The sequence below is a fragment of the Eucyclogobius newberryi genome, unplaced genomic scaffold (assembly GCF_026437365.1).
Source record: "Eucyclogobius newberryi isolate DKJ021-1_F unplaced genomic scaffold, fEucNew1.0.hap1 SCAF_9, whole genome shotgun sequence".
Taxonomy (NCBI): domain Eukaryota; kingdom Metazoa; phylum Chordata; class Actinopteri; order Gobiiformes; family Gobiidae; genus Eucyclogobius; species Eucyclogobius newberryi.
Genome location: NW_027316532.1, coordinates 16,108,734 through 16,136,606, shown reverse-complemented (window position 1 = coordinate 16,136,606; position 27,873 = coordinate 16,108,734). Strand labels below are relative to the sequence as shown.

The 27,873-nt window shown below is 44.8% G+C and overlaps 2 protein-coding genes across 2 annotated transcripts; both read right to left on the bottom strand.

Annotated features, from left to right (window-relative positions):
• Positions 1 to 624: 624 nt before the first annotated feature.
• On the bottom strand, positions 625 to 14,071 carry LOC140354364 (uncharacterized). Its single transcript, XM_072439337.1, has 7 exons — positions 13,739 to 14,071; positions 8,462 to 9,180; positions 4,415 to 4,440; positions 3,382 to 3,569; positions 2,432 to 2,516; positions 2,155 to 2,382; positions 625 to 1,498 (listed from the first exon to the last, which is right to left on the bottom strand). The coding sequence occupies exons 1-7, from the start codon at positions 13,935 to 13,937 to the stop codon at positions 658 to 660; spliced, it is 2,286 nt and encodes a 761-aa protein (XP_072295438.1). The 5' UTR covers positions 13,938 to 14,071; the 3' UTR covers positions 625 to 657.
• A 2,220-nt stretch (positions 14,072 to 16,291) lies between these two features.
• LOC140354363 (uncharacterized) lies at positions 16,292 to 26,967 on the bottom strand. Its single transcript, XM_072439336.1, has 6 exons — positions 26,750 to 26,967; positions 24,868 to 25,543; positions 20,083 to 20,203; positions 18,986 to 19,158; positions 16,819 to 17,325; positions 16,292 to 16,785 (listed from the first exon to the last, which is right to left on the bottom strand). Exons 1-6 carry the CDS (start codon positions 26,909 to 26,911, stop codon positions 16,328 to 16,330), a joined length of 2,097 nt encoding a protein of 698 aa, XP_072295437.1. The 5' UTR covers positions 26,912 to 26,967; the 3' UTR covers positions 16,292 to 16,327.
• Between the last annotated feature and the right edge of the window lie 906 nt (positions 26,968 to 27,873).

Below are 27,873 nucleotides of genomic sequence, written 5' to 3'. Positions count from 1 at the left end.
GCAGCTGTTGTGTGGGTTGTTGTGTGGCTGTTGTGTGACTGTTGTGCGACTGTTGTGTGGCTAGTGTGCGGCTGTTGTGTGGGATGTTGTGTAGACTGTTGTGTGGCTGGTGTGCGGCTGTTGTGTGGCTGGTGTGCGGCTGTTGTGTGTGGTATTAAAACACATGACTAGACCTGGCCCTGTGTGTAATGACTGGAGCTGCCACTAGTTGGCGCGACATTGTTGTTTGACAGTTTTGTTGACTTTTCACTGTGTTTATCAGAAGAAGCTTCTTTCATTTGGAAAAGTTCTGTGATTATTATGCAATAAAGAGCAGTTTATTGTTGTTGCCTAGATACGTTGTCCTGAATCATTCAGAATCTAAACCGAGTTTTCATGTTCTCTTTGATCTTTAAATATTGAAACGCTGCAACTAACGATAATTTGACAAATGGAGACGAGCGATTAATATTTTTATTAATAAATGAGTTGTTTAGAAATGCAATGGCCGTTAGAGACACATAACGTTTATATTGGTTTAGCATTAGCATTAGCCACATCGTTTACATAAGAGTTCAATCAAACGTTCTGAAGTCACAACTCGTACTGTTCTAGTGGGAGATAAAACCCCCAGAACGCGGTGTGAATCCAAAATCTCTTTCTTCCGTTGGCTCCGCCTCACTGAGCTGAAGTGCTTGGCTGCGGCTCAAAGTTTTGTTGGTTTTGTAAATACTGCTGCAGATAAACGCTCAGCATTTGGTCCACCTCTGGGCGGGGCCTTTGTCGTGGGAGCTCCTGTTCTTTGGCGTGTTTGGCCATGTGCACTTTCAGGTTGTTGTTCTGCGTGAATCCTCGTTCACAAACGGAACACTTGAATGGTTTTTCGTTCATGTGCAGCGCCTTGTGCAGCGTCAGTGAGCTCAGGCGAGTGAAGCCTTTCCTGCACACTGAACACCTGAAGGGCCTCTCTCCCGTGTGCAGCAGCATGTGTCTCCACAAGTCGTGGAAAAACTTCCCACAAACCGGACACTGGTTGCTTCTTTCTGAAAAACTCGCCGGGGCAAAAGAGCGTAAACTCTGGAATGCTTCAGTTTGATCCGACTCGTCAAGCCATTTTCTTTTCAGCGTTTCTCTTCTCGTTTGCTGAAGTGAAAGTTGAACTAGTCCCGGAACTTGCTCCATGTTTTCTGCGTTTGAATCAGGTTTGTTTTTGACCGCCGCCCCTGCCGCCGCCACCACCACTGCTGCCGCCTCCGTTGCCCCCACCACCGCCCCCGTTACTGCCCCTGCTTCCCTCGCCACCGCCAATGCTGCCCCCGCCATTGGCATTGCCGTCCCCGCCCTTTTGGTCTTTCTCCGGCGCCTTCTGTCCACACGCTCGCCGTCTCGCTGCTCTTGCTTGCTGTGACTTTCCATGTGGAGTTTTAAATGGGACTTTTGTGTAAAACCTTTTTCACAAATGGAACACCTGAAGGGTTTCTCGCTCAAGTGCAGGCCCATGTGTAGCGAAAGGGAGCTCCTTCGCGTAAAGCCTTTGTTGCAGACTGAACAGCTGAATGGTCTCACTCCTGTGTGCACCAACATGTGGCTTAACAAGTCTCTTTTCAGAATCTTTCCACAGATGGGGCAGTTTTGCGAGGCCATTCGTGTCTGTAGCTCTGTCACACTGACCTCTGGGGCCCGGTGGTGGGTGTCTGAGGCCTGGTGGTGGGTGTCTGAGGCCCGGTGGTGGGTGTCTGAGGAGGCCCGGTGGTGGGTGTCTGAGGAGGCCCGGTGTTGGGTGTCTGAGGAGGCCCGGTGTTGGGTGTCTGAGGAGGCCCGGTGTTGGGTGTCTGAGGAGGCCCGGTGGTGGGTGTGGTGGTGTGTGTCTGAGGCCCGGTGGTGTGTGTCTGAGGCCCGGTGGTGTGTGTCTGAGGCCCGGTGGTGGGTGTCTGAGGCCCGGTGGTGGGTGTCTGAGGCCCGGTGGTGGGTGTCTGAGGAGGCCCGGTGGTGGGTGTGGTGGTGTGTGTCTGAGGCCCGGTGGTGTGTGTCTGAGGCCTGGTGGTGTGTGTCTGAGGCCCGGTGGTGTGTGTCTGAGGCCCGGTGGTGTGTGTCTGAGGCCCGGTGGTGGGCGTCTGAGGCCCGGTGGTGTGTGTCTGAGGCCCGGTGGTGTGTGTCTGAGGCCCGGTCGTGGACGTCTGAGGCCCGGTGGTGGGCGTCTGAGGCCCGGTGGTGGGCGTCTGAGGCTTGCGGTTGGTTCTGATCGTGATGCTCTTCGTCCTGGGGTTCTGCTGGAGGTTCCTGGGGTTCTGCTGGAGGTTCCTGGGGTTCTGCTGGAGGTTCCTGGGGTTCTGCTGGAGGTTCCCATGGCTGTGTCCAGTCTTCAGTCGCCGCTTCGTTTCCGTCGCTGATTGGTTCTTGTTGCTGTGAGGAAGTTTCCAAAGTGTTGTCTTTTACTTTCACAGGGAAGAACAGGATGTGGGCAGGTGGAGAGCGTGGCTCTGGGCTGATGCTCAGCTCCTGTGGTTCAGTTTTGACTGACAGTTCTCTGTAAGACTCTGCAAGAGACAAATGTAACGATTGGTGTAAGTCACATACAATGATACATTTTATATATACACATACATACACACAGTGTTCTCGCAGGGCTCAGGTTTGAGGATGGCGGTGGGACACCAAAAAATTTCCGCTCGCGCTCCGATATGGAAAGCCAATATGATCACACTCTGGGTGCCGGCCCACCATGCGGCCAAAAGCCCTCAGCAAGAACACTGATATATGAATATAGGTTTCTCTCCTGTGTGACTTCTCATATGTGTTTTCAGATTGCCTATTTGGACACATGTTTTGTTACAAACTGAACAACTGTAAGGTTTCTCTCCTGTGAGTTCTGATGTGTCTTTGTAAAATGTGTTCAGTCACATAGCTCTTCTTACAGACAGAGCACTCATGTTGCTTTCCTCCTCCTCCTCCTCTTGCTCCTTAATTATTCGTAAATAACAAATAATTAAATAATTTTGCCTAATTTTCATGCAATTGTTTCTTGTGGGAGCTGTTCATCTGAATTTTGAAGGCAAATCTTTCAATATGAGATAGTTGTGTTTTAAAGCTCACAAAACAAGACAAAAATAGGGTTATTTCGTTTTCCAATGAACCTAGACTTATTGGGACATGATTTAAGTTTGTACTTTCTATATATAATGTCATCTGTAGATATAACAAGACTAAATCTAAATCAATGACAAATTCACAGATTCAACCTTTGACCTCGTGGACCCAGATCAGTGAAAGGTGAAACCACTTTATGTCGTGATGAGTCCAAACAGTTGTTGCAGTTTGTAATAAAAAGAACATAAACAGAAGACTTTCGTGTCGGGTTTGCGCAAAAAACAACTTTAACAGAGACAAAACCCCTGGACTGACCTTCTGCTCTGTGGAGCCGGAGCTGCGGGCTTAGAACCTCCTCCAGGAGCTGCTGATTCCTCTGGTTCTCCTCTTTGGAGCGACACAGTTCCTCCTCATACTCCGCTATTGTTCTTTCAACCAGCGCAAAGATCTCTTCCGCAGCCGCAGTCAGACGCGCGTTCACCAGAGCTCTCAGCGCCAAACTCCTTTCACACATTTTAAACACTGTTTTTAGCTTTAGCTTTGGCTGTAGTTTTAGCTTTAGCTTTAGCTTTAGCTCAGCGCCGCCGTGTCCAACTTCCACAAAGAAGAAAAAATAACTTCCGCTCTAAATCCCGACCACATTTCCGCCCCTTCAGAGTAAAAGACACTTTAACGTTTCTTTGTTGGGGGCTGTGAAAATGTCAAAGCTACACGTGATGAGCTGAACTCAAAGTGTGAGAGCTCATGAAGGTTCAGTTCATGAAGGTTCAGCTCATGAAGGTTCAGCTCACGAGGGTTCAGCTCATGAGGGTTCAGCTCATGAAGGTTCAGCTCACGAGGGTTCAGCTCATGAGGGTTCAGCTCATGAAGGTTCAGCTCATGAAGGTTCAGCTCATGAGGGTTCAGCTCATGAAGGTTCAGCTCATGAAGGTTCAGCTCATGAGGGTTCAGCTCATGAAGGTTCAGCTCATGAAGGTTCAGTTCACAAGGGTTCAGCTCATGAAGGTTCAGCTCATGAGGGTTCAGCTCATGAGGGTTCAGCTCATGAAGGTTCAGCTCATGAAGGTTCAGCTCATGAGGGTTCAGCTCATGAAGGTTCAGCTCATGAAGGTTCAGTTCATGAGGGTTCAGCTCACGAGGGTTCAGGCTCCGAAGTGAAGTTTAAACATGTAAAACCAAAACCACACTTTGACAGTCTCTGGTTCACTCTCCTCAAACGGCCCTGACACACGATTTGCGTGCGTTCTTCCGTTTTGAATTTAGACTAAACATTTAAAAAATTTCTCATAAACACGTCTTTGTTGATGAGAAATATTCATATTTTGAATCATCTTCACTTGACTCAAACTCTAAGTTTCTTTTTAAACTCAATCCCTGAACACAAAAGTCATGAGAAACCACAGAGGAGAAAATATAGAGAAGGATTTGTTTTATTGTTCTCTCTAAACACAGTTATCACAGATCAGCAAAGTAATTCTTTAGAACGGAAGAAAAATATGTACAAGTGACAAAGCACAAAGCACATCAAACACGTTCGAAACAAGTCCATATATAAAGAACACAAATTAAAAGCTCTTCAGTGTCATATGGTGTTGAGGCTGTTTAACACTTCTCTAACAATGTTCAGATGAAACTAAAACCACTCGATCAAAGACAGTGAGGAGAAGATTCTGAGCAGGACAAAAGATGAAGAGAAGGAGTTAAAGAGACAGGATCCGGTCGTATATAATAGTGTCTTGAAACAATGGAGCGGAAAACGCCCTGTGCATTCTGATGCTAATCAGGTCCTCAGTGATGAGGGAGCTACAGTCAGGTCTCAATAGGATGGAGACGGCCCATTACACGGCTGATGAGGTTAAACAGAGTAGAATAAATATCTGAGAACTCAAACTCGATCCACAGATTGTTTTTTTCACAATGGAACCCTCCTGGACGAATGAGGAATTACACCAATTGTCACATGAAGTTAGTCTGCGTATGTCTCAATGTCCCATGACAACGTTTAGGGATGATTTATGAGTCAATGTTTTCTTGCAGCTCAAACACCTGGAAGGTTTCTCTCTAGTGTGTTTTCATGTGCCTTTTCAGATGTTGCGTTTGGGCAAAAGTTTTATTACAAACTGATCAGCTGTAAGGTTTCTCTCCTGTGTGAACACGCATATGACTGTTGAAGTTAGTTCTTTGAGCAAATGTTTTGTTACAAACTAAACAGCTGTAAGGTCTTTCTCCTGTGTGCACTTTCCCATGATTATCCAAAGAATTTTGTGTAGTGAATGTTTTCTGACAGATTGAACAACTGTAAGGTTTCTCTCCTGTGTGACTTCTCATATGTGTTTTCAGATTGCCTGTTTGGACAAATGTTTTGTTACAAAGTGAGCAGCTGTAAGGTCTTTCTCCTGTGTGATATCTCATATGGATTTTCAGAGTCATCGTTCTGGAAAAAATTTTGTTACAAACTGGACATATGTCGGTGTAATCCCTCATTCGTCCAGGCGTGTTCCATAGTAGAAAAAGCTTCAGCTGTAGTCATCTGGACTCAGTTTGAAAAAATAGACGTTTCGACTCTCATCCAAGAGTCATTGTCAATAACAGAATTTAGGTCGAGAACTCCGATATTAATACTGTTCTGTGGTAAGACCCGCCCATTGGGAGGAGCCTTCCTGAAGTAGAAAGAGTTGTTTGTTTCAACAGAAACTCCCCCTTGTATCTACCGAGCTAGCCTATTCAGAATCTTAATGGGCTATTAGAAACCTCTTTGTCTTTGTGAGACCCTGGCTCAACCACCCTGAGTACCTGATTAGCATCTGAATGTCCTTTACCTTTCCAGGGGTTCAGAATCCCATTATAAATAACAGGAAGATGAAACCTAAGCCCTCCATTTCTGTTTAAAGAAGGTCTTTCTTTTTTAACAAAAATAGCTTCCTTGACTCCTCTTTCAAACCATCTTTTCTCCCTGCTTAAAACCTTCACCTCACCGTCTTCAAACGAGTGATTAGAGGCTTCAAGATGGAGATGCACGGCGCTCTGAGGTCCTGAACTAGTATTTCTTCTGTGCTGATAAAGCCTCTTGTGTAGAGGCTGTTTCGTCTCACCTATGTAACGTTCTTTACAACTTTCTTCACTGCATTGGATCGAATAAACTACATTGCTCTGTTTTTGAGTCGGCAACTTGTCCTTTGGGTGAACCAGTTTTTGTCTTAAAGTGTTTCCTGGTTTAAAATAAACAGGGACTTCGTGTTGTCTAAAAATTCTCTGCAGTTTTTCCGACAGGCCAGACACATAAGGGATAGAAACACCCTTCCTTCTCTGTTCAGTTTCCCTTTTGTCCTGCTTCTTGGTTCTCTTCACTCTGTTGAGAGCCCAAGTGGGGTAACCACAGGCTGAGAGGGCATTTCGGACATGTTTTTCCTCTTTCTTCTTGCCCTCTGAGCTGGTGGGCACACCTTGAGCTCTGTGTTGTAAGGTTCTGATCACCCCCAGCTTGTGCTGTAGTGGGTGGTTGGAACCAAAGAGCAGATACTGGTCCGTGTGTGTAGGTTTCCTATATACTTCTATTTGGAGTTTCCCGTCCTCTCCTCTGATCGTGGAACAATCAAGAAAGGCCAAGCGATTCTCCTTAGCGTCTTCTCTTGTAAACCTAATATGTGGGTCCACCGCATTGATGTGATCAGAGAAGGTTTCCAGCTCTTGTTTCTTGATTGTTACAAAAGTATCATCGACATAGCGGAGCCACAGTTTTGGGGCTATGCCTGAGAATGAGGACAGTGCCTTCTTCTCAAAGTGCTCCATGTACAGGTTGGCCACTATGGGAGAGACGGGCGAGCCCATGGCACAGCCATGAATCTGTCTGTAAAATTGTCCCCGGAATTGAAAGTAAGTGGTGTTCAGACAGATGTCCAACAGTTTACATATGTGTTCAGGTGTCAGTTTGGTCCTTTCCTGTAGGGTGGTGTCTTCCTGCAGTCTGATCCTCACTGCTGCTACTGCATCAGCGGTCGGGATGCAGGTGCACTTACTTTCAATTCCGGGGACAATTTTACAGACAGATTCATGGCTGTGCCATGGGCTCGCCCGTCTCTCCCATAGTGGCCAACCTGTACATGGAGCACTTTGAGAAGAAGGCACTGTCCTCATTCTCAGGCATAGCCCCAAAACTGTGGCTCCGCTATGTCGATGATACTTTTGTAACAATCAAGAAACAAGAGCTGGAAACCTTCTCTGATCACATCAATGCGGTGGACCCACATATTAGGTTTACAAGAGAAGACGCTAAGGAGAATCGCTTGGCCTTTCTTGATTGTTCCACGATCAGAGGAGAGGACGGGAAACTCCAAATAGAAGTATATAGGAAACCTACACACACGGACCAGTATCTGCTCTTTGGTTCCAACCACCCACTACAGCACAAGCTGGGGGTGATCAGAACCTTACAACACAGAGCTCAAGGTGTGCCCACCAGCTCAGAGGGCAAGAAGAAAGAGGAAAAACATGTCCGAAATGCCCTCTCAGCCTGTGGTTACCCCACTTGGGCTCTCAACAGAGTGAAGAGAACCAAGAAGCAGGACAAAAGGGAAACTGAACAGAGAAGGAAGGGTGTTTCTATCCCTTATGTGTCTGGCCTGTCGGAAAAACTGCAGAGAATTTTTAGACAACACGAAGTCCCTGTTTATTTTAAACCAGGAAACACTTTAAGACAAAAACTGGTTCACCCAAAGGACAAGTTGCCGACTCAAAAACAGAGCAATGTAGTTTATTCGATCCAATGCAGTGAAGAAAGTTGTAAAGAACGTTACATAGGTGAGACGAAACAGCCTCTACACAAGAGGCTTTATCAGCACAGAAGAAATACTAGTTCAGGACCTCAGAGCGCCGTGCATCTCCATCTTGAAGCCTCTAATCACTCGTTTGAAGACGGTGAGGTGAAGGTTTTAAGCAGGGAGAAAAGATGGTTTGAAAGAGGAGTCAAGGAAGCTATTTTTGTTAAAAAAGAAAGACCTTCTTTAAACAGAAATGGAGGGCTTAGGTTTCATCTTCCTGTTATTTATAATGGGATTCTGAACCCCTGGAAAGGTAAAGGACATTCAGATGCTAATCAGGTACTCAGGGTGGTTGAGCCAGGGTCTCACAAAGACAAAGAGGTTTCTAATAGCCCATTAAGATTCTGAATAGGCTAGCTCGGTAGATACAAGGGGGAGTTTCTGTTGAAACAAACAACTCTTTCTACTTCAGGAAGGCTCCTCCCAATGGGCGGGTCTTACCACAGAACAGTATTAATATCGGAGTTCTCGACCTAAATTCTGTTATTGACAATGACTCTTGGATGAGAGTCGAAACGTCTATTTTTTCAAACTGAGTCCAGATGACTACAGCTGAAGCTTTTTCTACTATTACAAACTGGACAGCTGTAATGTTTTTCTCCTGTGTGAATTCTCACATGATTGTTCAGAGTAGTTTGATGAACAAACGCTTTCTTACAAACTGAACAACTGTAAGGTTTCTCTCCAGTGTGAGTTCTGATGTGTCTTTGTAAAATCTGTTTAGTCACATAGCTCCTCTTACAAACAGAGCACTCATGGTTCTTTCCTTCTCCCCCTCCTCCTCCTGCTGCTGCTGCTGCTGCTGCTCCTCCTCCTGCTCCAGTCCCTGAGCCGTGTCCCTCTGTGACAGTGGCTCTGCTTTCTGCTCCACACTTGTATTTGCTGAATAGACCTGAGTTGTGTGCAGCTGTACTTGTGTCTTTTATCTGGACTTGGTTGTAGTGGTCTCCATCAGCCTCTGTCTCCATCTGTGCAGTTGAACTGCTGGCTGGAGGTTCCCAGTCTTCATCATTGTCAGTTTGTTCCTCAGTCTGTGAGTGTAAATGTCCATGTGGGTCTAAGCTGATGTCTGCTCCTGCTCCTCCACAGTGCTCTCTCTGTGTCAACTCTCTGTGCTCAGTTTGTCTTTGTTGAAGCAGTGAGGACTGCTCTTCACTCTTCACACACACAGCAGTGAACTCTGGGAGCTGCTCTTCCTCCTGTTTCAGCAAATGTTCCTCTGGTTCCTCTTTAATCTGTGCAGTTTCTGGAGTTTCCTCACTCACCAGATCAGGACCGCACCAGTCGGTCTGAACACCTGCAGGAGAGAAGGAGAAATATATATAACAATGATTTATTTTATAAATATGATTGTAGTTTTTATAATTGACTTCTAACATAAATTGTATATCCTTTGTAATACAGTAAAAGGCTGTACATTTGCTGCTTTAGATCGTGAGGATCGACATGAGGGAAGTAAGAGGGTGAGATGGTTGGAGAAGAGAAGAACAGAGTGTTTAATACTTTTCCATTTACTCCAAGTAGATTTGATGGAGAAGCATAAATCAGTCTTGAAGCCTTGAGTTTCTTAAGTGTTGGTCAGACTAAGCAAACAAAGGTTCTTCTGATCCGGTGTCGTGGTGGAGGGTCTGGTTCTTGACAGGGTTCCTCTGTAGAACTCGTGCTGAAGGTTCTTGTTCAATTTATGTCAAATTACAAAGTTATAGTTTTTTTTATTTATTTAAATTTTATTTAATTTCATATTCAAATTTTTAAGTCAATAAAAAACAAAGAAACAGAATAAGAGAACACGAGACACGTGTAAGAATTCTGGCTTTTGCAAATGTCCAAAATAATGTCCAGTCCTTGATCGTCGGAGCAGTCCATTTGTTTGTGAGGGTCTTTTTCAGTGCCACAGGGGTCGCCAGAGGGGACTGTGTCCACGGCAGAGTCCTGAGGCCCAAATAATACTTCTGAAATCCACTGTCAAAAACAGTCTGTGACACTTTGATGAACTTCAGTCACATATTTGTGAGCAACTGGACAGTCCCAGAATATGTGACAGTGGTTTGCCTCCTGGTGGCGCTGTTTCTCACACAGTTGCATTTCCCTGTGAATAATGAGACCTTTGACCTGGAGTTATGAAGAAATATGACACATTTCACCATAAAAACATGTGACTTTGAGGTCCTCCCACTCTTCATCTGTCAAAACAAGATAAGCTTCTCTTTCCATTTGATATTAATATATTTTGTAAAGTGGCTGTCCACATTGTTAATACTTTTATATAATTTAGATATTATTCCTCTTGAAAGTTCTGCTTTATAAGCCGTGATAAACATCTCAGTCAGAGGTTATAAAGGGTATGACTTTGTTTCATGTATTGGTTATAATAACTCCTTATTTGGAAAAACCTATAAAAGTCCTGTTTCTCTTTCAACATATCAAAGCTTTTCATGTGATTCTCTTTCACAATCTGGTGAAAAACCTTTAGACCTTTTGTACTCCAGACCTTGAGTCTCAGGTCAGTTCTATTTGGTACAAAACCTTTGGTCATAAAGCTTTACCAGTTTAAGATTGTATCATCTTTCTTTAGTTTATATGTTCTGATCAGCTCCTTCCATGTTGTAAGCACAGATTTGACCCAGGGATTCTTCACTTCCTCCGTCAGACTCAAGCGTCTGTCATCTGCCAGTAAGGCAGGTCCATAATATCAGTATAGAAGGTGATACCGCCCCCTGGTGGAGAATAAATGTCCATGAATAGTTACTACCCTCTTATGTTTGTCTCTGTATGATGAATGATATTTTTAAATTAAAAAAAACAATTTGTTTGTATGCTCTCTCATTTAAATGTACTTCTTCTAAATATGTCTATTTTTTTCTTTTTCATTTTTATTAATATTTTTGATCGTTTGATTGGGTTCAATATGCCGTTCACATTAAATGATGCTACTCGCACTCAGCTTATTGTATTTATTTTGCTCTTGTTATCTTATTTTTTCCCCTTTATTCCTTATTAAGAATTTGAGAAGTTCTGTCTATAGGAGTTTTGTTTATACGAGTTTTCTATTAAGTGTTTTTTTTTTAAACTTCCTATAAGTTATCTGTTCTTTTCTTCTGTATCTACTCTGTGTTGCAACACTGCAATTTCCCCATGTCTGGACAAATAAAGGGTTATCTTATCTTATATGAAAAGAAATAAGGAACAAAAAGGGTTCATGTCAAAAACATGCACAGAACCCAAAACCTGATCTTAAAAACCCCATTCCTAATGAAGGGCCCCCGAATGTCTCCGCCAGCTCTTGGGAACCAATCCTCACAAAGAATTGAATACACCGCCTCCCCAGGCTCCTCCCCCACATTCTCCCACATTTAGCACTCAGATGAGTAAACACTAGTGTAAGTACGAAACAGACACGGGCATAAAGTCTGAAGCCAAAAAGAAATAAATCACAGTTATCACTCTCTTCAAAAAAATAGAAACGTCTGTGACCATTACTTCCCAAAGCCCACGTTGGTGGCTCCATTTCTTGTTGCAGTTTAGTTCTCTGTGTTTAGCGCCCTCCTGAGGTGCACTTCTGGTGTTCTGAACACGTGTTTTTACCTTTGAAAGTCTCCAGAAGAACTGCAGGGAACAAAAAGCCAAAGACGCGGTGAAACTTTGCTCGTTGCTGACGGATTTTGTACGTCTTGTGCCAGAAACACCTTCTTGCCTTTGTACTGGAGGTCTCCTTTTACAGGCCTCGTGGCTCATCAGCGTCTTGTCCCAGTCCCTGAAACAAGTCCCTGGACCACCCTCTCGAGAAGGCTTTCAGTCCTATCCCCTTCCTCACCCTCCGGAACTCGCACAAGTCAGAGGTTGTTTCTGCAGAACCTGGACTCTTCATAGTCATGTTCTCCAGCTGCAGTTTCTCCACTTTGACTTTCAGCTCTCGTAACTCGTCCATAATGTGTGCGATACGCTGCTCCGCCCACCTTCGTAGCCTCTATATCAGCTTCTATTCTGTCGAACTGTCCCGGGCCCCGACCTCGGCTCTCAGTGACGCCATGTCACACGGCATTTCACGCAATGTAGGGCCATCTGTTGTAAAGTCATGTCCTCTCATCCATCGCCACCGCGAGGACCTGAAGACTCCACACCGGGGACGGAGCTCATCTCTGGGGAAGTTCCTTCAGGAACCGTGCTAGTCATGCTAGTCATATTGGCCTCGTTATAGTGTCAGTTTTCATTTGATTGTTTTGCTCCTTCCCTTTTGCTTTTTCAGACTTTAATCGTCTCACGGCGTCTTGCTCCTTGTTTCCGTGTACATCTTTTCTCATGTGGCTATTTAGGGTCGATTTATGAGCAAATTTCTTCTTACAAATCAAACAACAGTAAGGTTTCTCGCCAGTGTGACTCCTCATATGGATTCTGAGTTGTGGCGGTCGGGCAAAAGGTCTATTACAAACCGAGCAGCTGTAAGGTTTTGCGCCAGTGTGGGTAAAAACATGTTTAGCCAAGTTAGTTCTTAGACCAAATGTTTTCTGACAGATTGAGCAGCTGTAAGGTTTCTCTCCTGTGTGATGTCTCATGTGGTTATTCAGAGAGTCCTTTCTGGCAAAAGTTTTGTTACAAACAGAACAGATGTAAGGTTTCTCTCCTGTGTGACTTCTCATATGGATTTTCAGAGTCTTTGTTCGAGAAAAAGTTTTGTTACAAACTAAACAGTAAGGTTTCTCTTGTGTGTGAGTTCTGATGTGTCTTTCAAACTTAAGTTTAGTCTTGAATCTAATCTTACAAACAGAGCACTCACATTCCTTGTCACCTGCTCCTCTTCCTGCTGCTGCTCCTCTTCCTGATGCTGCTCCTCTTCCTGATGCTCCTCCTCCTGATGCTGCTCCTCCTCCTGATGCTGCTCCTCCTCCTGATGCTGCTCCTCCTCCTGATGCTGCTCCTCCTCCTGCTCCAGTCCCTGAGCCGTGTCCCTCTGTGACAGTGGCTCTGCTCTCTGCTCCACACTTGTATTTGCTGAATAGACCCGAGTTGTGTGCAGCTGTACTTGTGTCTTTTATCTGGACTTGGTTGTAGTGGTCTCCATCAGCCTCTGTCTCCATCTGTGCAGTTGAACTGCTGGCTGGAGGTTCCCAGTCTTCATCATTGTCAGTTTGTTCCTCAGTCTGTGAGTGTAAATGTCCATGTGGGTCTAAGCTGATGTCTGCTCCTGCTCCTCCACAGTGCTCTCCCTGTGTCAACTCTCTGTGCTCAGTTTGTCTTTGTTGAAGCAGTGAGGACTGCTCTTCACTCTTCACACACACAGCAGTGAACTCTGGGAGCTGCTCTTCCTCCTGTTTCAGCAAATGTTCCTCTGGTTCCTCTTTAATCTGTGCAGTCTCTGGAGTTTCCTCATCCAAATTGGTCTCAGGACTGAACGAGTCGATTTGAACACCTGCAGGAGGGAAGGAGAAATATGTATAAAAAATATAAATAATAAATATGATTGTTGTTGTTATAATTGATCACTGGAAGGACACTTCTGACATAAACATTATATTATTTGTAATACAGTAAAAGAATGTACATTTGCTGCTTTATTTTGGTGAAGCGTTGTGAGGGTTCATGTCATGGACCAAACATTGCGTTTGATACAAATGAAACTATGTTTGTGTCACTAACACCATATGGACACAACCATTGACCATTCATCTGTTTACATCACAAACATGAAACTATAAATTACTATTTATGAATAATTTCCCGACATCTGGAGCGAACACAAGCCGCGTTCCGTGCGTCTCATTCGGCTCGATCATGTCGTGTCGTCCGTGCGAGCGAATAATGTCCAATAACCAACACACAAACTACTTCCCCGCGGGTGATCGGAGCTGAGGACTCACCTTCTGCTCTGTGGAGCCGGAGCTGTGGGCTCAGAACCTCCTCCAGGAGCTGCTGGTTCCTCTGGTTCTCCTCTTTGGAGCGACACAGTTCCTCCTCATACTCCGCTATTGTTCTTTCAACCAGCGCAAAGATCTCTTCCGCAGCCGCAGTCAGACGCGCGTTCACCAGAGCTCTCAGCGCCAAACTCCTTTCACACATTTTAAACACTGCTTCTTCTTTTTTGTTTGACGAGTGGCTCTCAGCAGATTAGCTGCATTTCTATAACACACATTACAAACAGTTTTTAGCTGTAGCTCGAGCTTAGCACCGCTATATCGGACTTCCGCAGACGAGAAAAACAACATCCGCTTTAATCCCGCACACAATTCAGATCCTTCAGAATAAAAGACTACTTTAACGTTTGCTTGTTTGTTTTACCAGACATTTGAGAGGCTGTAATGTTTATTGGGGAATATTGTCAGAATGTGTCTGACTAAAACCCATTTAATGCAGTTTTTAAGGCCCAAAGTCACAGTCGCCCGCAGCCCTGAAAGGGAACAAGCGGCAGGAAATAAATTAATAAAGCTGTTTTGTGAAGACGTCTTTAACAATTTAAGCATAAACTGAGGCGGCTTGTCCTTGGATGAAAGGGGGAATGTCCCTTTATCTGGAGGGTTTCCGGTCCATCTTTATAGATCTGGTTGTAATAGGCAGTGGTAAGCTTCACTTTTAATGTTCAAAATTATAAGGATTTTAGTTTAGTTGGCATATAATTAGTTGTGGGTGTCTACAGAGCCGCGGCGTGCGGCCGAAACTGCCATGTTATTTTGTGCCGCAGCTCATGAAACTGCTGCGCTATTTGACCGCGCCGTTTTAGACCGCGCCGGGTTAAGGTTAGGGTTAAGGTTAGGGTCAGGGTCAGGGTCAGGGTTAGGGTTAGGGTTAGGGTCAGGGTTAGGGTTAGGGTTAGGGTTAGCCATGAGGCTATATGGCAGTACCGCGGTTCCTGAAACTGCTGGGCCATTTGACCGCGCCACGGCTCTGCAGCCATGGCCGTAAAAAAAATGTGTTGTGTTTGTAAAAGTGCGCTTCGTTCACAGGGAAATTGTGACTGTTGGTGAAACAGCGCCACCTGGAGGCAAAAAACTGTCATGTGTTCTGGGACTGTCCTGTTGCTCACAAATATGTGACTGAGATCAATAAAGCCCTGCAGGTGGTTTACGGCATCATCATCACACTCCATTTCAGAACTCTGCATTTGGGCCTCAAAACTCTGACTTTGGACACAATAAATGGAAACGTCTGTAACAAACTCCTGGTGGAAGACGCGGATGACACAAACTGCAACAATTAAGGACTGATATCATCATTGACCCGCGGAAAATGGAAACAATCACATTCGGACTTAATCTGGAAAAGGACAAATTTGACAGACTCGAGACTAAACGAGACGTGACTCGTTGAGTTTATTGTGCTGTGATTTGATTTGGATTTTGGTCATTTTTGTTGTTGCAATTTTCTGTTTTGGATGTTTTGTCTCTGGCCTTTCTCTTGTGTTTTATATTTTGTTAAATGTTGAAAATAATATATGTATAAATGAAAAAATAAAAAAAGCTTGCTAAAAAATAGCCCCCGCCATGGCGCTTATGTCAGTTACTTCTGTAACCTTAGCTCTATGAATATGATATTGTGCATTGTGATTTCCTTATAGTTTGGAATGTAACTGAGTCATGCTTTCTGTACACACACATAACACACACATAACAATAAATGTACATTAACCTTAAATAACTTGTATTTCAATGTATCACTGACATGAAATATCACTGATATTCTCATCCTCAATTCAGTTTGTCACCGATCATGTAGTGAGTGATATTCCTCGTCTTTTAGCAGGACAAATGTATATGTTGTACTGCAATGTTTTCATTGTGTACAAAAGTATATAAATCATGATGCAGCACCGCATGTGGCATTCATAGATATTAATATTTTGAATCACTCAATCCCCGAACACAAAAGTCATGAGAAACCACAGAGGAGAAAATATAGAAAAGGATTTGTTTTATTGTTCTCTTTAAACACAGTTATCACAGATCAGCAAAGCAATTCTTTAGAACGGAAGAAAAATATGTACAAGTGACAAAGCATTTCCAGAGAAACATTTGACACACGTTCTAAACAAGTCCATATATAAAGAACACAAATTAAAAGCTCTTCAGTGTCATATGGTGTTGAGCCTGTTTAACACTTCTCCAACGATGGTCAGATGAAACTAAAGCAAACATGACTGACAGCTCCACAAATGTCCTCACACTATTCCCACAAGACACACTTCTGTAGAGTCTGAAGTCCTACAGGGAGCGGCTCATGGCCACGCCCTCACGCTTTAGACTCTCATTCTCATGTGCTTTGGATTTAGTTTTGTCTTTTAGCTTTTGGTTTCTCTTTGTGTAAAGAAGAGGAAAAAGCACTGAACTCCCCATGTTCAATGTGCAGAACATGCAAATGAAGAAAAGATGCTCTGTCGATAATGACACAGTCTGAGTCTGTCTGTTCCCATGGCGACATTTAGGGACCATTTAATAGGAGACAGCTGAAAGGTTTCTCTAGTGTGTTTTCATGTGCCTTTTCAATTGTTGCATTCGGGCAAATGTTTTATTACAAATCGAGCAGCAGTAAGGTTTCTCTCCTGTGTGAACTCGCATATGATTTTTTAAGTTTGTCGTTTGAGCAAATGTTTTGGTACAAAATGGACAGCTGTAAGGTCTTTCTCCTGTGTGAACTCTCACATGATGATTTAAGTTAGCTCTTTGAGCAAATGTTTTATCACAGATTGAACAGCTGTAAGGTTTTTCTCCTGTGTGAACTCTCATATGATTATCCAAAAAAAATTGTTGAGTAAACGCTTTCTTACAAACTGAGCAACTGTAAGGTTTCTCTCCTGTGTGAATTCTGATGTGTCTTTCTAAGTTCTGTTTAGTCGGGTAACTCTTCTTACAAACAAAGCACTCATGTTTCTTGTGGCCTCCTGCTTCACCTCCTCCTCCTCCTGCTGCTTCACCTCCTGCAACTCCAGCAGGAGGAAAAGGAGGAGGACCTCCTGCTCCAGTCCCTGAGCCGTGTCCCTCTGTGACAGTGGCTCTGCTTTCTGCTCCACACTTGTATTTGCTGAATAGACCTGAGTTGTGGGCAGCTGTACTTGTGTCTTTTATCTGGACTCGGTTGTAGTGGTCTCCATCAGCCTCTGTCTCCATCTGTGCAGTTGAACTGCTGGCTGGAGGTTCCCAGTCTTCATCATTGTCAGTTTGTTCCTCAGTCTGTGAGTGTAAATGTCCATGTGGGTCTAAGCTGATGTCTGCTCCTGCTCCTCCACAGTGCTCTCCCTGTGTCAACTCTCTGTGCTCAGTTTGTCTTTGTTGAAGCAGTGAGGACTGCTCTTCACTCTTCACACACACAGCAGTGAACTCTGGGAGCTGCTCTTCCTCCTGTTTCAGCAAATGTTCCTCTGGTTCCTCTTTAATCTGTGCAGTCTCTGGAGTTTCCTCACTCACAAGATCAGGACCGCACCAGTCGGTCTGAACACCTGCAGTAGAGAAGGAGAAATATGTTTATCACAATCATTTTTTATTATAAATACGATTGTTGTTGTTATAACTGACAGCTGCAGGAAACTTCTAACATAAATATATATTCTTTGTAATACAGTCGTGTAAGAGCTCAGACACATCGTGTTCAGCACCGATTCAATCACACACAATGTGGCCGAGCATTTCACTCAAATCTTGGCCCCGTTGATGGAGAACACAGAACATCAGGTGGAAAACAAAGCATTTTGTGGACAAAGTTAAACATTTTGTTTTGTATAATGAGTCTAAACCAGAGAGACTTATTCATGTGTTTGTTTCCAGTAGATTAGACTGTAACGGCCTCCTGCTCATTTGATCATTTGTTAATCTAATGTTTGTTAATGAACCATAAACTACAGAAGATTTGTGTCTAAGGAAACAAACCTCATGGAAAGTGATTAAGGACAAGTATGTGTTTTATTGCTTGTCCAGTTGGGGCGTCGGCTCTGGGACATCCACGTCGGCCTCGGGTCAGAAACATTTGCCTCATTCAAAATGCTTGTTGCTCTGACTGTGTGAAATGATCCAGGTGAAAACACATGAGCAGAAAGTTCAGACACGACTCTGTTTCTTCCATAATTTATACATTTAACTTCTATCGACATCGAATGAAACATCAGAAGCATGAGTCCAGTAACACTGACCGGACACGTGGTGTTTGTGTACACACAGGTGGCAGCAGCAGCACTGACCACTGTCCGGCACTGACCACTGTCCGGCACTGACCACTGTCCGGCACTCAGCACTGACCACTGTCCAGCACCGACCACTGTGCAGCACCGACCACTGTGCAGCACCGACCACTGTGCAGCACCAACCACTGTGCAGCACTAACCACTGTGCAGCACTAACCACTGTGCAGCAATGACTAATAATAATAATAATAATAATAATAATAACTTTTATTTATATAGCGCTTTTCAGTGACCCAAAGACGCTGAACATAATAAAAAAGGGGGGGTATTTACAGACAGGGGGGGACAACACGTACAATACACATTAATATACAGATAAAATGAACAAGACAGAAGAAGTAGAGAGAAAAAGATGGGGATGTAACAGGGGGTAGAAGAGTAGGCAATGGGGTAGAGGAGGCTAGGGGTAGGGGAGGTCATAGGCTTGGGTGAAGAGGTATGTTTTTAGGCGGGATTTGAATGTTGTGAGTGAGGGAGAGTGGCGGACAGGTTGGGGGAGGGAGTTCCAGGGAGTTCGGGAGAATGCTCTGTCGCCAAAAGTTTTGAGTCGGGATGTTGGTGCAGTCAAGGTGAGAGAGGAGGAGGATCGGAGAGCTCGAGTGGGGCGGTGGGGGATGAGGAAGTCAGACAGGTAGGGGGGGCAAGGTGGTGAAGAGCTTTGAAGGTGAGGAGGAGTATTTTAAAGTTTATGCGCTGCTTGATGGGGGGGGGGGGGGGGGGGGGAAACTACTGTCCAGCTCTGACCACTGTGCAGCTCTTTTTGGCTGAAGTATGACTCTCTTAAAAGCTGAACATCTCACTTGTTTGTTTTGCCTGTGACTTTATTTTGCCGGAAGAACAGTGTGAAATGGGGGTGAGAGAGAGAGAAGGGAGGACATGCAGTAAATGACCTCCGCTTCTTCAATGCCACTTCACGGTTAATCGGACTTTGACCGAGACTCACCTTCTGCTCTGAGGCTCAGAACCTCCTCCAGGAGCTGCTGGTTCCTCTGGTTCTCCTCTTTGGAGCGACACAGTTCCTCCTCATACTCCGCTATTGTTCTTTCAACCAGCGCAAAGATCTCTTCCGCAGCCGCAGTCAGACGCGCGTTCACCAGAGCTCTCAGCGCCAAACTCCTTTCACACATTTTAAACACTGTTTTTAGCTTTAGCTTTAGCTGTAGCTTTAGCTCAGCGCCGCCGTGTCCGACTTCCGCAAAAAAAGAAAAATAACTTCCGCTCTAAATCCCGGCCACATTTCTGCCCCTTCAGAGTAAAAGACACTGGAGACGTCTCGTTTGGGCCGTAAAGTTTATTAGAGAATATTGTAAGAGAAATTACTGTTTGATCCAGATGTTTGTGAATATGTCTGAACAGTTGATATTTATTTATAAATAACTTTAAAAAATAATCTACCAAGTGAAAATAAAGGCTCAACTCAAAGAAATAGCAGAGCAATAGAGGTAATTCACGTGACGTCACACGATCGCCCCCCACACTCCCCCCAGGCTCCCCCCAGGCTCCCCCCAGGCTCCCCCAGGCTCCCCCCAGGCTCCCCCCAGGCTCCCCCAGGCTCCCCCAGGCTCTTTTCACCATCTTGTCTGTCCGCAGTGCGTGTCTACCTATACAAGACCATTCTATACTGCCGTCTGTCTGCTTCAATTTACGACTAAACACGGTTCAAAGAGGCCCAAAACCTCATTAATGATATTGCACGCTTTACTATAATCAAAATGGTGAAGGTTGATGTGGCAGTTGGTGCAGCAACCTGGAAGATAAACGGAGAGAAGTTCTATCGGATACCGAGAAACCCGGAAAGAAGAGCGCAATGGACGGCGGCAACGTATGACAAGGGGGCAGCAATGTATGACAAGGGGGCGGGAACGCATGACAAGAGGGCAGCAACACATGACAAGGGGGCGGCAACGTATGAACCTACATTTAGTCTTTTTGTTGCTTTGAAGCTTCAATATATATCGTTGTGGCAGTAATTGTTTTGAAATGCTAAAAAAACTCTATCAGCAACGAGCATTAGGCCAACATTAGGCGGCGGGTGCGTACGGGGAGCATGGCGGGTCCGTGCGGGGGAGCACAACGCGCCGTGGCCAGTGCGGGGGAGCACAGCGCGCCGTGGCCCGTGCAGGGGCCAGCACAGGGAGCAGGGCGGGCGTCGCCAACGTGGCTGGTGCAGAAAAGTTGGAAAAGCTTTTTTGCTGCAAGATGCGGCGCAGCAAATGATCAAGAGATTTGGCTCTAGTAACGTGCCTACGCACTGACCGGAAGAAGGACCAAAACAAACCCTGCATGAGGTTTCGGCCAATCACAGAAGACGTGTCTCACTGAGACAAAAGCACGTGTTCTGCTTCTGCACGTCTAATGTCTAAACTCAGGCAATTGACAATTACAGGTTTTGACAAGAAACATTTCTCACGCTCTCATCCTCTTGAGACTATCTCAATATGGTCATCTCACAATTTCGGTTGAATGGGATGTGTCGTAGGGCCCGTGGACCATGTGGATTGAGTAAACAAACATGCCGCAACAAGTGACATTATTTGGAGGAAAAAGGATATTCAGGGACTGGAGGTGAGCAGGGTCTATCAAGCTACAATTTTTTTTTATCAACGCGTCAAATCTTATGTGATGCCAGACATTTTTTTTTTGTCTTTTGAGGGGGGGAGGGGATTCAGAGAGAGACGAAAATCTTTTCGTCTTTTAAGCTTCAACATATTTTGAGATGATCCCTTAAGCTGTCAGAGACATTCACTCGACAATCTTCACGTGGTTCAATGTCAACGCTCATGAGAGTTCAGTTCATGAAGGTTCAGCTCATGAGGGTTCAGTTCATGAAGGTTCAGCTCATGAGGGTTCAGTTCATGAAGGTTCAGCTCATGAGGGTTCAGTTCATGAAGGTTCAGCTCATGAGGGTTCAGCTCATGAGGGTTCAGTTCATGAAGGTTCAGCTCATGAGGGTTCAGCTCATGAGGGTTCAGTTCATGAAGGTTCAGTTCATGAAGGTTCAGCTCATGAGGGTTCAGCTCATGAGGGTTCAGTTCATGAAGGTTCAGTTCATGAAGGTTCAGCTCATGAGGGTTCAGTTCATGAAGGTTCAGCTCATGAGGGTTCAGCTCATGAGGGTTCAGTTCATGAAGGTTCAGTTCATGAAGGTTCAGCTCATGAGGGTTCAGCTCATGAAGGTTCAGTTCATGAAGGTTCAGTTCATGAGGGTTCAGCTCATGAGGGTTCAGTTTATGGGCGTTCAGTTCATGAGGGTTCAGCTCATGAGGGTTCAGCTCATGAGGGTTCAGTTCATGAAGGTTCAGTTCATGAAGGTTCAGTTCATGAGGGTTCAGCTCATGAGGGTTCAGTTTATGGGCGTTCAGTTCATGAGGGTTCAGTTCATGAAGGTTAAGCTCATGAAGGTTCAGCTCGTGATGGTTCAGCTCACAAGGGTTCAGCTCATGAAGGTTCAGTTCATGGGGGTTCAGCTCATGATGGTTCAGCTCATAAAGGTTCAGTTCATGAGGGTTCAGCTCATGAAGGTTCAGCTCATGATGGTTCAGCTCATGATGGTTCAGCTCATGAGGGTTCAGTTTATGAAGGTTCAGCTCATGAGGGTTCAGCTCATGAGGGTTCAGTTCATGAGGGTTCAGTTCATGAGGGTTCAGCACATGAGGGTTCAGTTCATGAAGGTTCAGCTCATGAAGGTTCAGTTCATGGGGGTTCAGCTCATGAAGGTTCAGCTCATGAAGGTTCAGTTCATGAAGGTTCAGCTCATGAAGGTTCAGCTCATGAAGGTTCAGCGCATGATGGTTCAGCTCACGAGGGTTCAGCTCATGAAGGTTCTGTTCATGAGGGTTCAGTTCATGAGGGTTCAGTTCATGAGGGTTCAGCTCATGAAGGTTCTGTTCATGAGGGTTCAGTTCATGAGGGTTCAGTTCATGAGGGTTCAGCTCATGAGGGTTCAGTTCATGAAGGTTCAGCTCATGATGGTTCAGCTCACGAGGGTTCAGCTCATGAAGGTTCAGTTCATGAAGGTTCAGCTCACGAGGGGTTCAGCTCATGAAGGTTCAGCTCATGAAGATTCAGTTCATGAGGGTTCAGCTCATGATGGTTCAGCTCATGAGGGTTCAGCTCACGAGGGTTCAGTTCATGAAGGTTCAGTTCATGAAGGTTCAGCTCATGAAGGTTCAGCTCATGAAGGTTCAGCTCATGAAGGTTCAGGCTCCGAAGTGAAGTTTAAACACGTAAAAACTTATTTTTTCTTTTAGCAGGACAAATGTATTTGTTGTTCTCGAATTGATATGAACCAAGTGTTTTCACTGTGTACAAATGTATATTAATCATGAAGCAGCACCACGTGTGGCACAAAAAAGTACATGTCAGCTGACTTCCTCATGGACGCAGTGCGTGCAGCTGGGGAAGAATCTCTCAGACACTGGGACTCGACAGGAGCTCCACAGGGCTGTGTACTTTCTCCCCTGCTCTTCTCCCTGTACACAAACTGCTGCACCTCCAGCCACGACTTTGTAAAACTAATTAAGTTTGCGGACAACACCACCCTCATCGCCATGACGACACCACCATCAAGAACCTCAAGTGGGAGCTCACCATCACCCAGGACCTCAAGTGGGAGCTCACCATCACCCAGGACCTCAAGTGGGAGCTCACCATCACCCAGGACCTCAAGTGGGAGCTCACCATCACCCAGGACCTCAAGTGGGAGCCCACCATCACCCAGGACCTCAAGTGGGAGCTCACCATCACCCAGGACCTCAAGTGGGAGCCCACCATCAGCTCCCTCATCAAGAGGATGTACTTCCTGTGGCAGCTGAGGAAAGACAAGCTGATGGTGATGCAGCTCTACACGGCCATTATTGATTCCGTCCTCCCCTCCTCCATCACCTCCTCCATCACCGTGTGGTACACTGGAGCCACAGCCAGGGACAAACAGACTACAGCGCCCTCTGATGAGAAGGTGATCGGCTGCAGACTTCCATCTCTGCAGGACCTGTACGACTCTGGGACGTGCAGGTCGGATCGCCTCAGACAGGAGGCCACTCCCCTGAAGCAGGAGGCCACTCCCCTCAGGCAGGAGGCCGTTGAACTCACGAACACTTAACTCCTCCCACTTTAACTATTATTAAACCAATAAACTTTCATTGAACTGTTCACTTCAAACTGTAAATTGTGTGTTTATTCAGACAAAGTCTATTTCATTTCTAAATGTTTTGCACGTCCTTTTTGATATATTTTGCTACTTTTATTTGTTCATTGTCGTGTGTTGCATCTTAAACAAAAGCAAGTTCAGTTTGTGACTTTTCTTCACTGACGACGGCATTAAAGGAGATAAACACGAGATAAACACTTAATAAACCCATTTTTGATTTGACGCTGACTATCTGACAATCCTCCTGCTGAAGCTGCTCTGAGGCCTTGGACTGAGGCACAAATGTTTCTGAAGATTAAATTTACTTTTGCATCAACAAAGTATTGAGCTTTAAATATTTCCTCCTTCTTCACTTTGTCCTGGTCCTGACACGAGAGTTTGTACCAAGTTCCATGAAAAAGTCCAGTATTTGATAAATATCAATTGAAATAAGTCTTTGTTGATGAGAAATATTCATATTTTGATTCATCTTCACTTGACTCAAACTCTAAGTTTCTTTTTAAACTCAATCCCTGAAAACAAAAGTCATGAGAAACCACAGAGGAGAAAATATAGAAAAGGATTTGTTTTATTGTTCTCTTTAAACACAGTTATCACAGATCAGCAAAGCAATTCTTTAGAACGGAAGAAAAATATGTACAAGTGACAAAGCATTTCCAGAGAAACACGTTCTAAACAAGTCCATATATAAAGAGCACAAACTAAAAGCTCTTCAGTGTCATATGGTGTTGAGCCCGTTTAACACTTCTCCAACGATGGTCAGATGAAACTAAAGCAAACATGACTGACAGCTCCACAAATGTCCTCACACTATTCCCACAAGACACACTTCTGTAGGATCATCTCAAAATAGGTTGAAGACTCCTCAAAAGACTAAAAACCAAAACTTTCTGGCATCACATAAAAAGTAATTTAAAAATAAACATTAAAACATAACAACTTAACAATCATCACTTGAAAACTCACAAATAAACTCTCAAAACTTGAACAATATCATTACGTTACATATACACAATATGCATCTGATTCATACAGTATGAAGTATTCTGTCCATCTGTGAATATGTCTTGTCGTTTACGACGTCCGCGTTGATAAAACGATGGTAGTTTGATAGACCGTGCTCACCTTTAGTCCCTGAACATTCTTTGGTATTTTTATCAGTAGAAGCTATGAACTCTCCTAATAATGTCACCTGTCGCGGCATGTTTGTTTACTCAATCCACATGGTCCACGGGCCCTAGGGGCCCTACGGCACATCCCACCCGCTACTCCAGCACCATGCACCAGCACCATGCACCAGCACCATGCACCAGCACCATGCAGACTCAACTCGCTCGACCAGGAAGTGATTCAAACAACCTTTCTGATTGGCTGCTGTAAATGGCTCTGTGTTACATTTCACAAGTCCTGAGTGTCAATTTCATGTCGGCCTGATGCTCGATGATGAGTTTTTTAGCATTTCAAAACAATGACTGCCACAACCATGTAATGAAGCTTCAAAGCAACAAAAAGACTAAATGTAGGTACAAAGTTTCTCTAGTGAAGCTTCATATGCCTTTTTAGCAATTCCATCCGGGTAAATGTTTTATTACAAACTGCACAGCTGTAAGGTCTTTCTCCTGCATGAATTCTCATATGATCCGCGAAAGTATTTTGTGCGGTAAACGTTTTCTCACAGATCAAACAACTGAAAGGTTTCTCTCCAGTGTGAACTCTGATGTGTCTTTGTAAGGTCAGTTTAGTCGGGTATCTCTTGTTACAAACAAGGCACTCAAATTTCTTGTGAACTCCTGCTCCTGCTCCAGTCCCTGACCAGTGTCCCTCTGTGACAGTGGCTCTGCTCTCTGCTCCTCCTCCTGCTGCTCCTCTTCCTGCTGCTCCTGCTCCTCCTCCTGCTCCTGCTCCTCCTCCTGCTCCAGTCCCTGAGCCGTGTCCCTCTGTGACAGTGGCTCTGCTCTCTGCTCCACACTTGTATTTGCTGAATAGACCTGAGTTGTGTGCAGCTGTACTTGTGTCTTTTATCTGGACTTGGTTGTAGTGGTCTCCATCAGCCTCTGTCTCCATCTGTGCAGTTGAACTGCTGGCTGGAGGTTCCCAGTCTTCATCATTGTCAGTTTGTTCCTCAGTCTGTGAGTGTAAATGTCCATGTGGGTCTAAGCTGATGTCTGCTCCTGCTCCTCCACAGTGCTCTCCCTGTGTCAACTCTCTGTGCTCAGTTTGTCTTTGTTGAAGCAGTGAGGACTGCTCTTCACTCTTCACACACACAGCAGTGAACTCTGGGAGCTGCTCTTCCTCCTGTTTCAGCAAATGTTCCTCTGGTTCCTCTTTAATCTGTGCAGGCTCTGGAGTTTCCTCACTCACAGGATCAGGACTGCACGTGTCAGTCTGAACACCTGCAGGAGAGAAGGAGAAATATGTTCATCACATCATTTTTTATTATAAATATGATTGTTGTTGTTATAACTGACAGCTGCAGGACACTTCTAACATAAATATATATTCTTTGTAATACAGTCGTGTAAGAGCTCAGACACATCGTGTTCAGCACCGATTCCATCACACACAATGTGGCCGAGCATTTCACTCAAATTTTGGCCCCATTGATGGAGAACACAGCATTTTGTTTTGTATGATGAGTCTAAACCAGACTTGGAGAGACTTATCTCCAGTAGATTAGACTGTAAAGGCCTCCTGCTGGTGTCAAGAGTCAGGACTAAACATGAACCAGCCTCCTGCTGGTGTCAAGAGTCAGGACTAAACATGAACCAGCCTCCTGCTGGTGCCAGAGTCAGGACTAAACATGAACCAGCCTCCTGCTGGTGCCAGAGTCAGGACTAAACATGGACCGGCCTCCTGCTGGTGCCAGAGTCAGGACTAAACATGAACCAGCCTCCTGCTGGTGCCAGAGTCAGGACTAAACATGAACCAGCCTCCTGCTGGTGCCAGAGTCAGGACTAAACATGGACCGGCCTCCTGCTGGTGCCAGAGTCAGGACTAAACATGGACCGGCCTCCTGCTGGTGCCAGAGTCAGGACTAAACCAACAAGTCAATTCATTATTATACATTTCAACATCAGTTCCAACTCTTCCAGATAATTCTTCAAACAGACGGAACTCCACCCAGTTTGCCCAGTCTACTTTCCATTTGGAGTTCTGCGCCTCATCTTCTGCAGAAACTTCTACTTCTGTCCTGGTAACGATGGGAACGTGGTCACTTCCCTCATCATGAAGCTCAGCATTTTCCTTCATTCACTTCTTTCCACCTCTGTCCAGCTCATTGTCCACCTCACTACATGGACACAACCATGCACCATTCTTCTGTTTACTTCACAAACATGAAACTATTAACTACTATTTATGACTATTTATGAATCATTTCCCAACATCTGGCGCGAACACAAGCCGCGTTCCGTGCGTCTCATTCGGCTCGATCATGTCGTGTCGCGGTGGCCCACATTAACCAATACCGGGCCACTTTATCGCGGTTAATCGGACTTTGATCGGAGCTGAGGACTCACCTTCTGCTTTGTGGAGCGGGACCTGGCTCAGAACCAGAACCTCCTCCAGGAGCTGCTGGTTCCTCTGGTTCTCCTCTTTGGAGCGACACAGTTCCTCCTCATACTCCGCTATTGTTCTTTCAACCAGCGCAAAGATCTCTTCCGCAGCCGCAGTCAGACGCGCGTTCACCAGAGCTCTCAGCGCCAAACTCCTTTCACACATTTTAAACACTGTTTTAGCTTGAGCTTTAGCTTTAGCTCAGCGCCGCCGTATCCAACTTCCGCTCTAAATCCCGGCCACATTTCCGCCCCTTCAGAGTAAAAGACAGAACACTGGAGACGTAAAGTTTATTGGAGAATATTGTAAGAGACATTACTGTTTAATCCAGATGTTTATGAATGTGTCTGAACAGTTCATATTTATTACAAAAATAACTTTAAAAAACAATCTACCGAGTGATAATAAAGGCTCGACGGCCTCAACAGTAGAAATAACGTCAGCGTTGAGCCACAAACACACTTTGGTGAACATATAAAAGGCGTGTTCAAGTTTAGCCACGCCCCGTCCAATGAGAGAGCAGAATACACTCCACAGCCTCGTGCAGACCAATAGGGTTAAACCGGAAACTCCACTCCCCTCAGACAGGAGGCCACTCCCCTCAGGCAAGAGGCCACTCCCCAGACAGGACGCCGTTGGACTCATGAACACTTAACTCCTCCCACTTTAACAATTATTAAACCAATAAACATTAATTGCACTGTTCACTTTCTGCACTATTTCAGACCAACTGTAAATTATATTGTCGTGTGTTGCATCTTAAACCAAAGCAAGTTCAGTTTGTGACTTTTCTTCACTGACGACAGCATTAAAGGAGATAAACACAATCTTATCTTAATAAACCCATTTTTGATTTGACGCTGACTATCTGACAATCCTCCTGCTGAAGCTGCTCTGAGGCCTTGGACTGAGGCACAAATGTTTCTGAAGATTAAATTTACATTTGCATCAACAAAATATCAATCTTTAAATATTTCCTCCTTCATCACTTTGTCCTGGTCCTGACAAGAGTTTGAACCAAGTTCCATGAAATAGTCCAGTATTCGATAAATATCAATTGAAATAAGTCTTTGTTGATGAGAAATATTCATATTTTGAATCATCTTCACTTGACTCAAACTCTAAGT

Excerpts from the sequence above, each read along its gene's own strand:
- LOC140354364 (XM_072439337.1), bottom strand. The coding sequence starts at position 13,937 with ATGTGTGAAAGGAGTTTGGCGCTGAGAGCTCTGGTGAACGCGCGTCTG. Across the intron at positions 9,181-13,738 it reads CCGGCTCCACAGAGCAGAAG|GTGTTCAGACCGACTGGTGC; the intron begins GTGAGTCCTCAG and ends TCTCTCCTGCAG. Across the intron at positions 4,441-8,461 it reads AAAAACATTACAGCTGTCCA|GGATTGAGTTTAAAAAGAAA; the intron begins GTTTGTAATAGT and ends TTTTGTGTTCAG.
- LOC140354363 (XM_072439336.1), bottom strand. The coding sequence starts at position 26,911 with ATGTGTGAAAGGAGTTTGGCGCTGAGAGCTCTGGTGAACGCGCGTCTG. Across the intron at positions 25,544-26,749 it reads ACCAGCAGCTCCTGGAGGAG|GAAACTCCAGAGCCTGCACA; the intron begins GTTCTGGTTCTG and ends CCTGTGAGTGAG. Across the intron at positions 19,159-20,082 it reads ACGGACCCGCCATGCTCCCC|GAGTTTGGCGCTGAGAGCTC; the intron begins GTACGCACCCGC and ends AATGTGTGAAAG.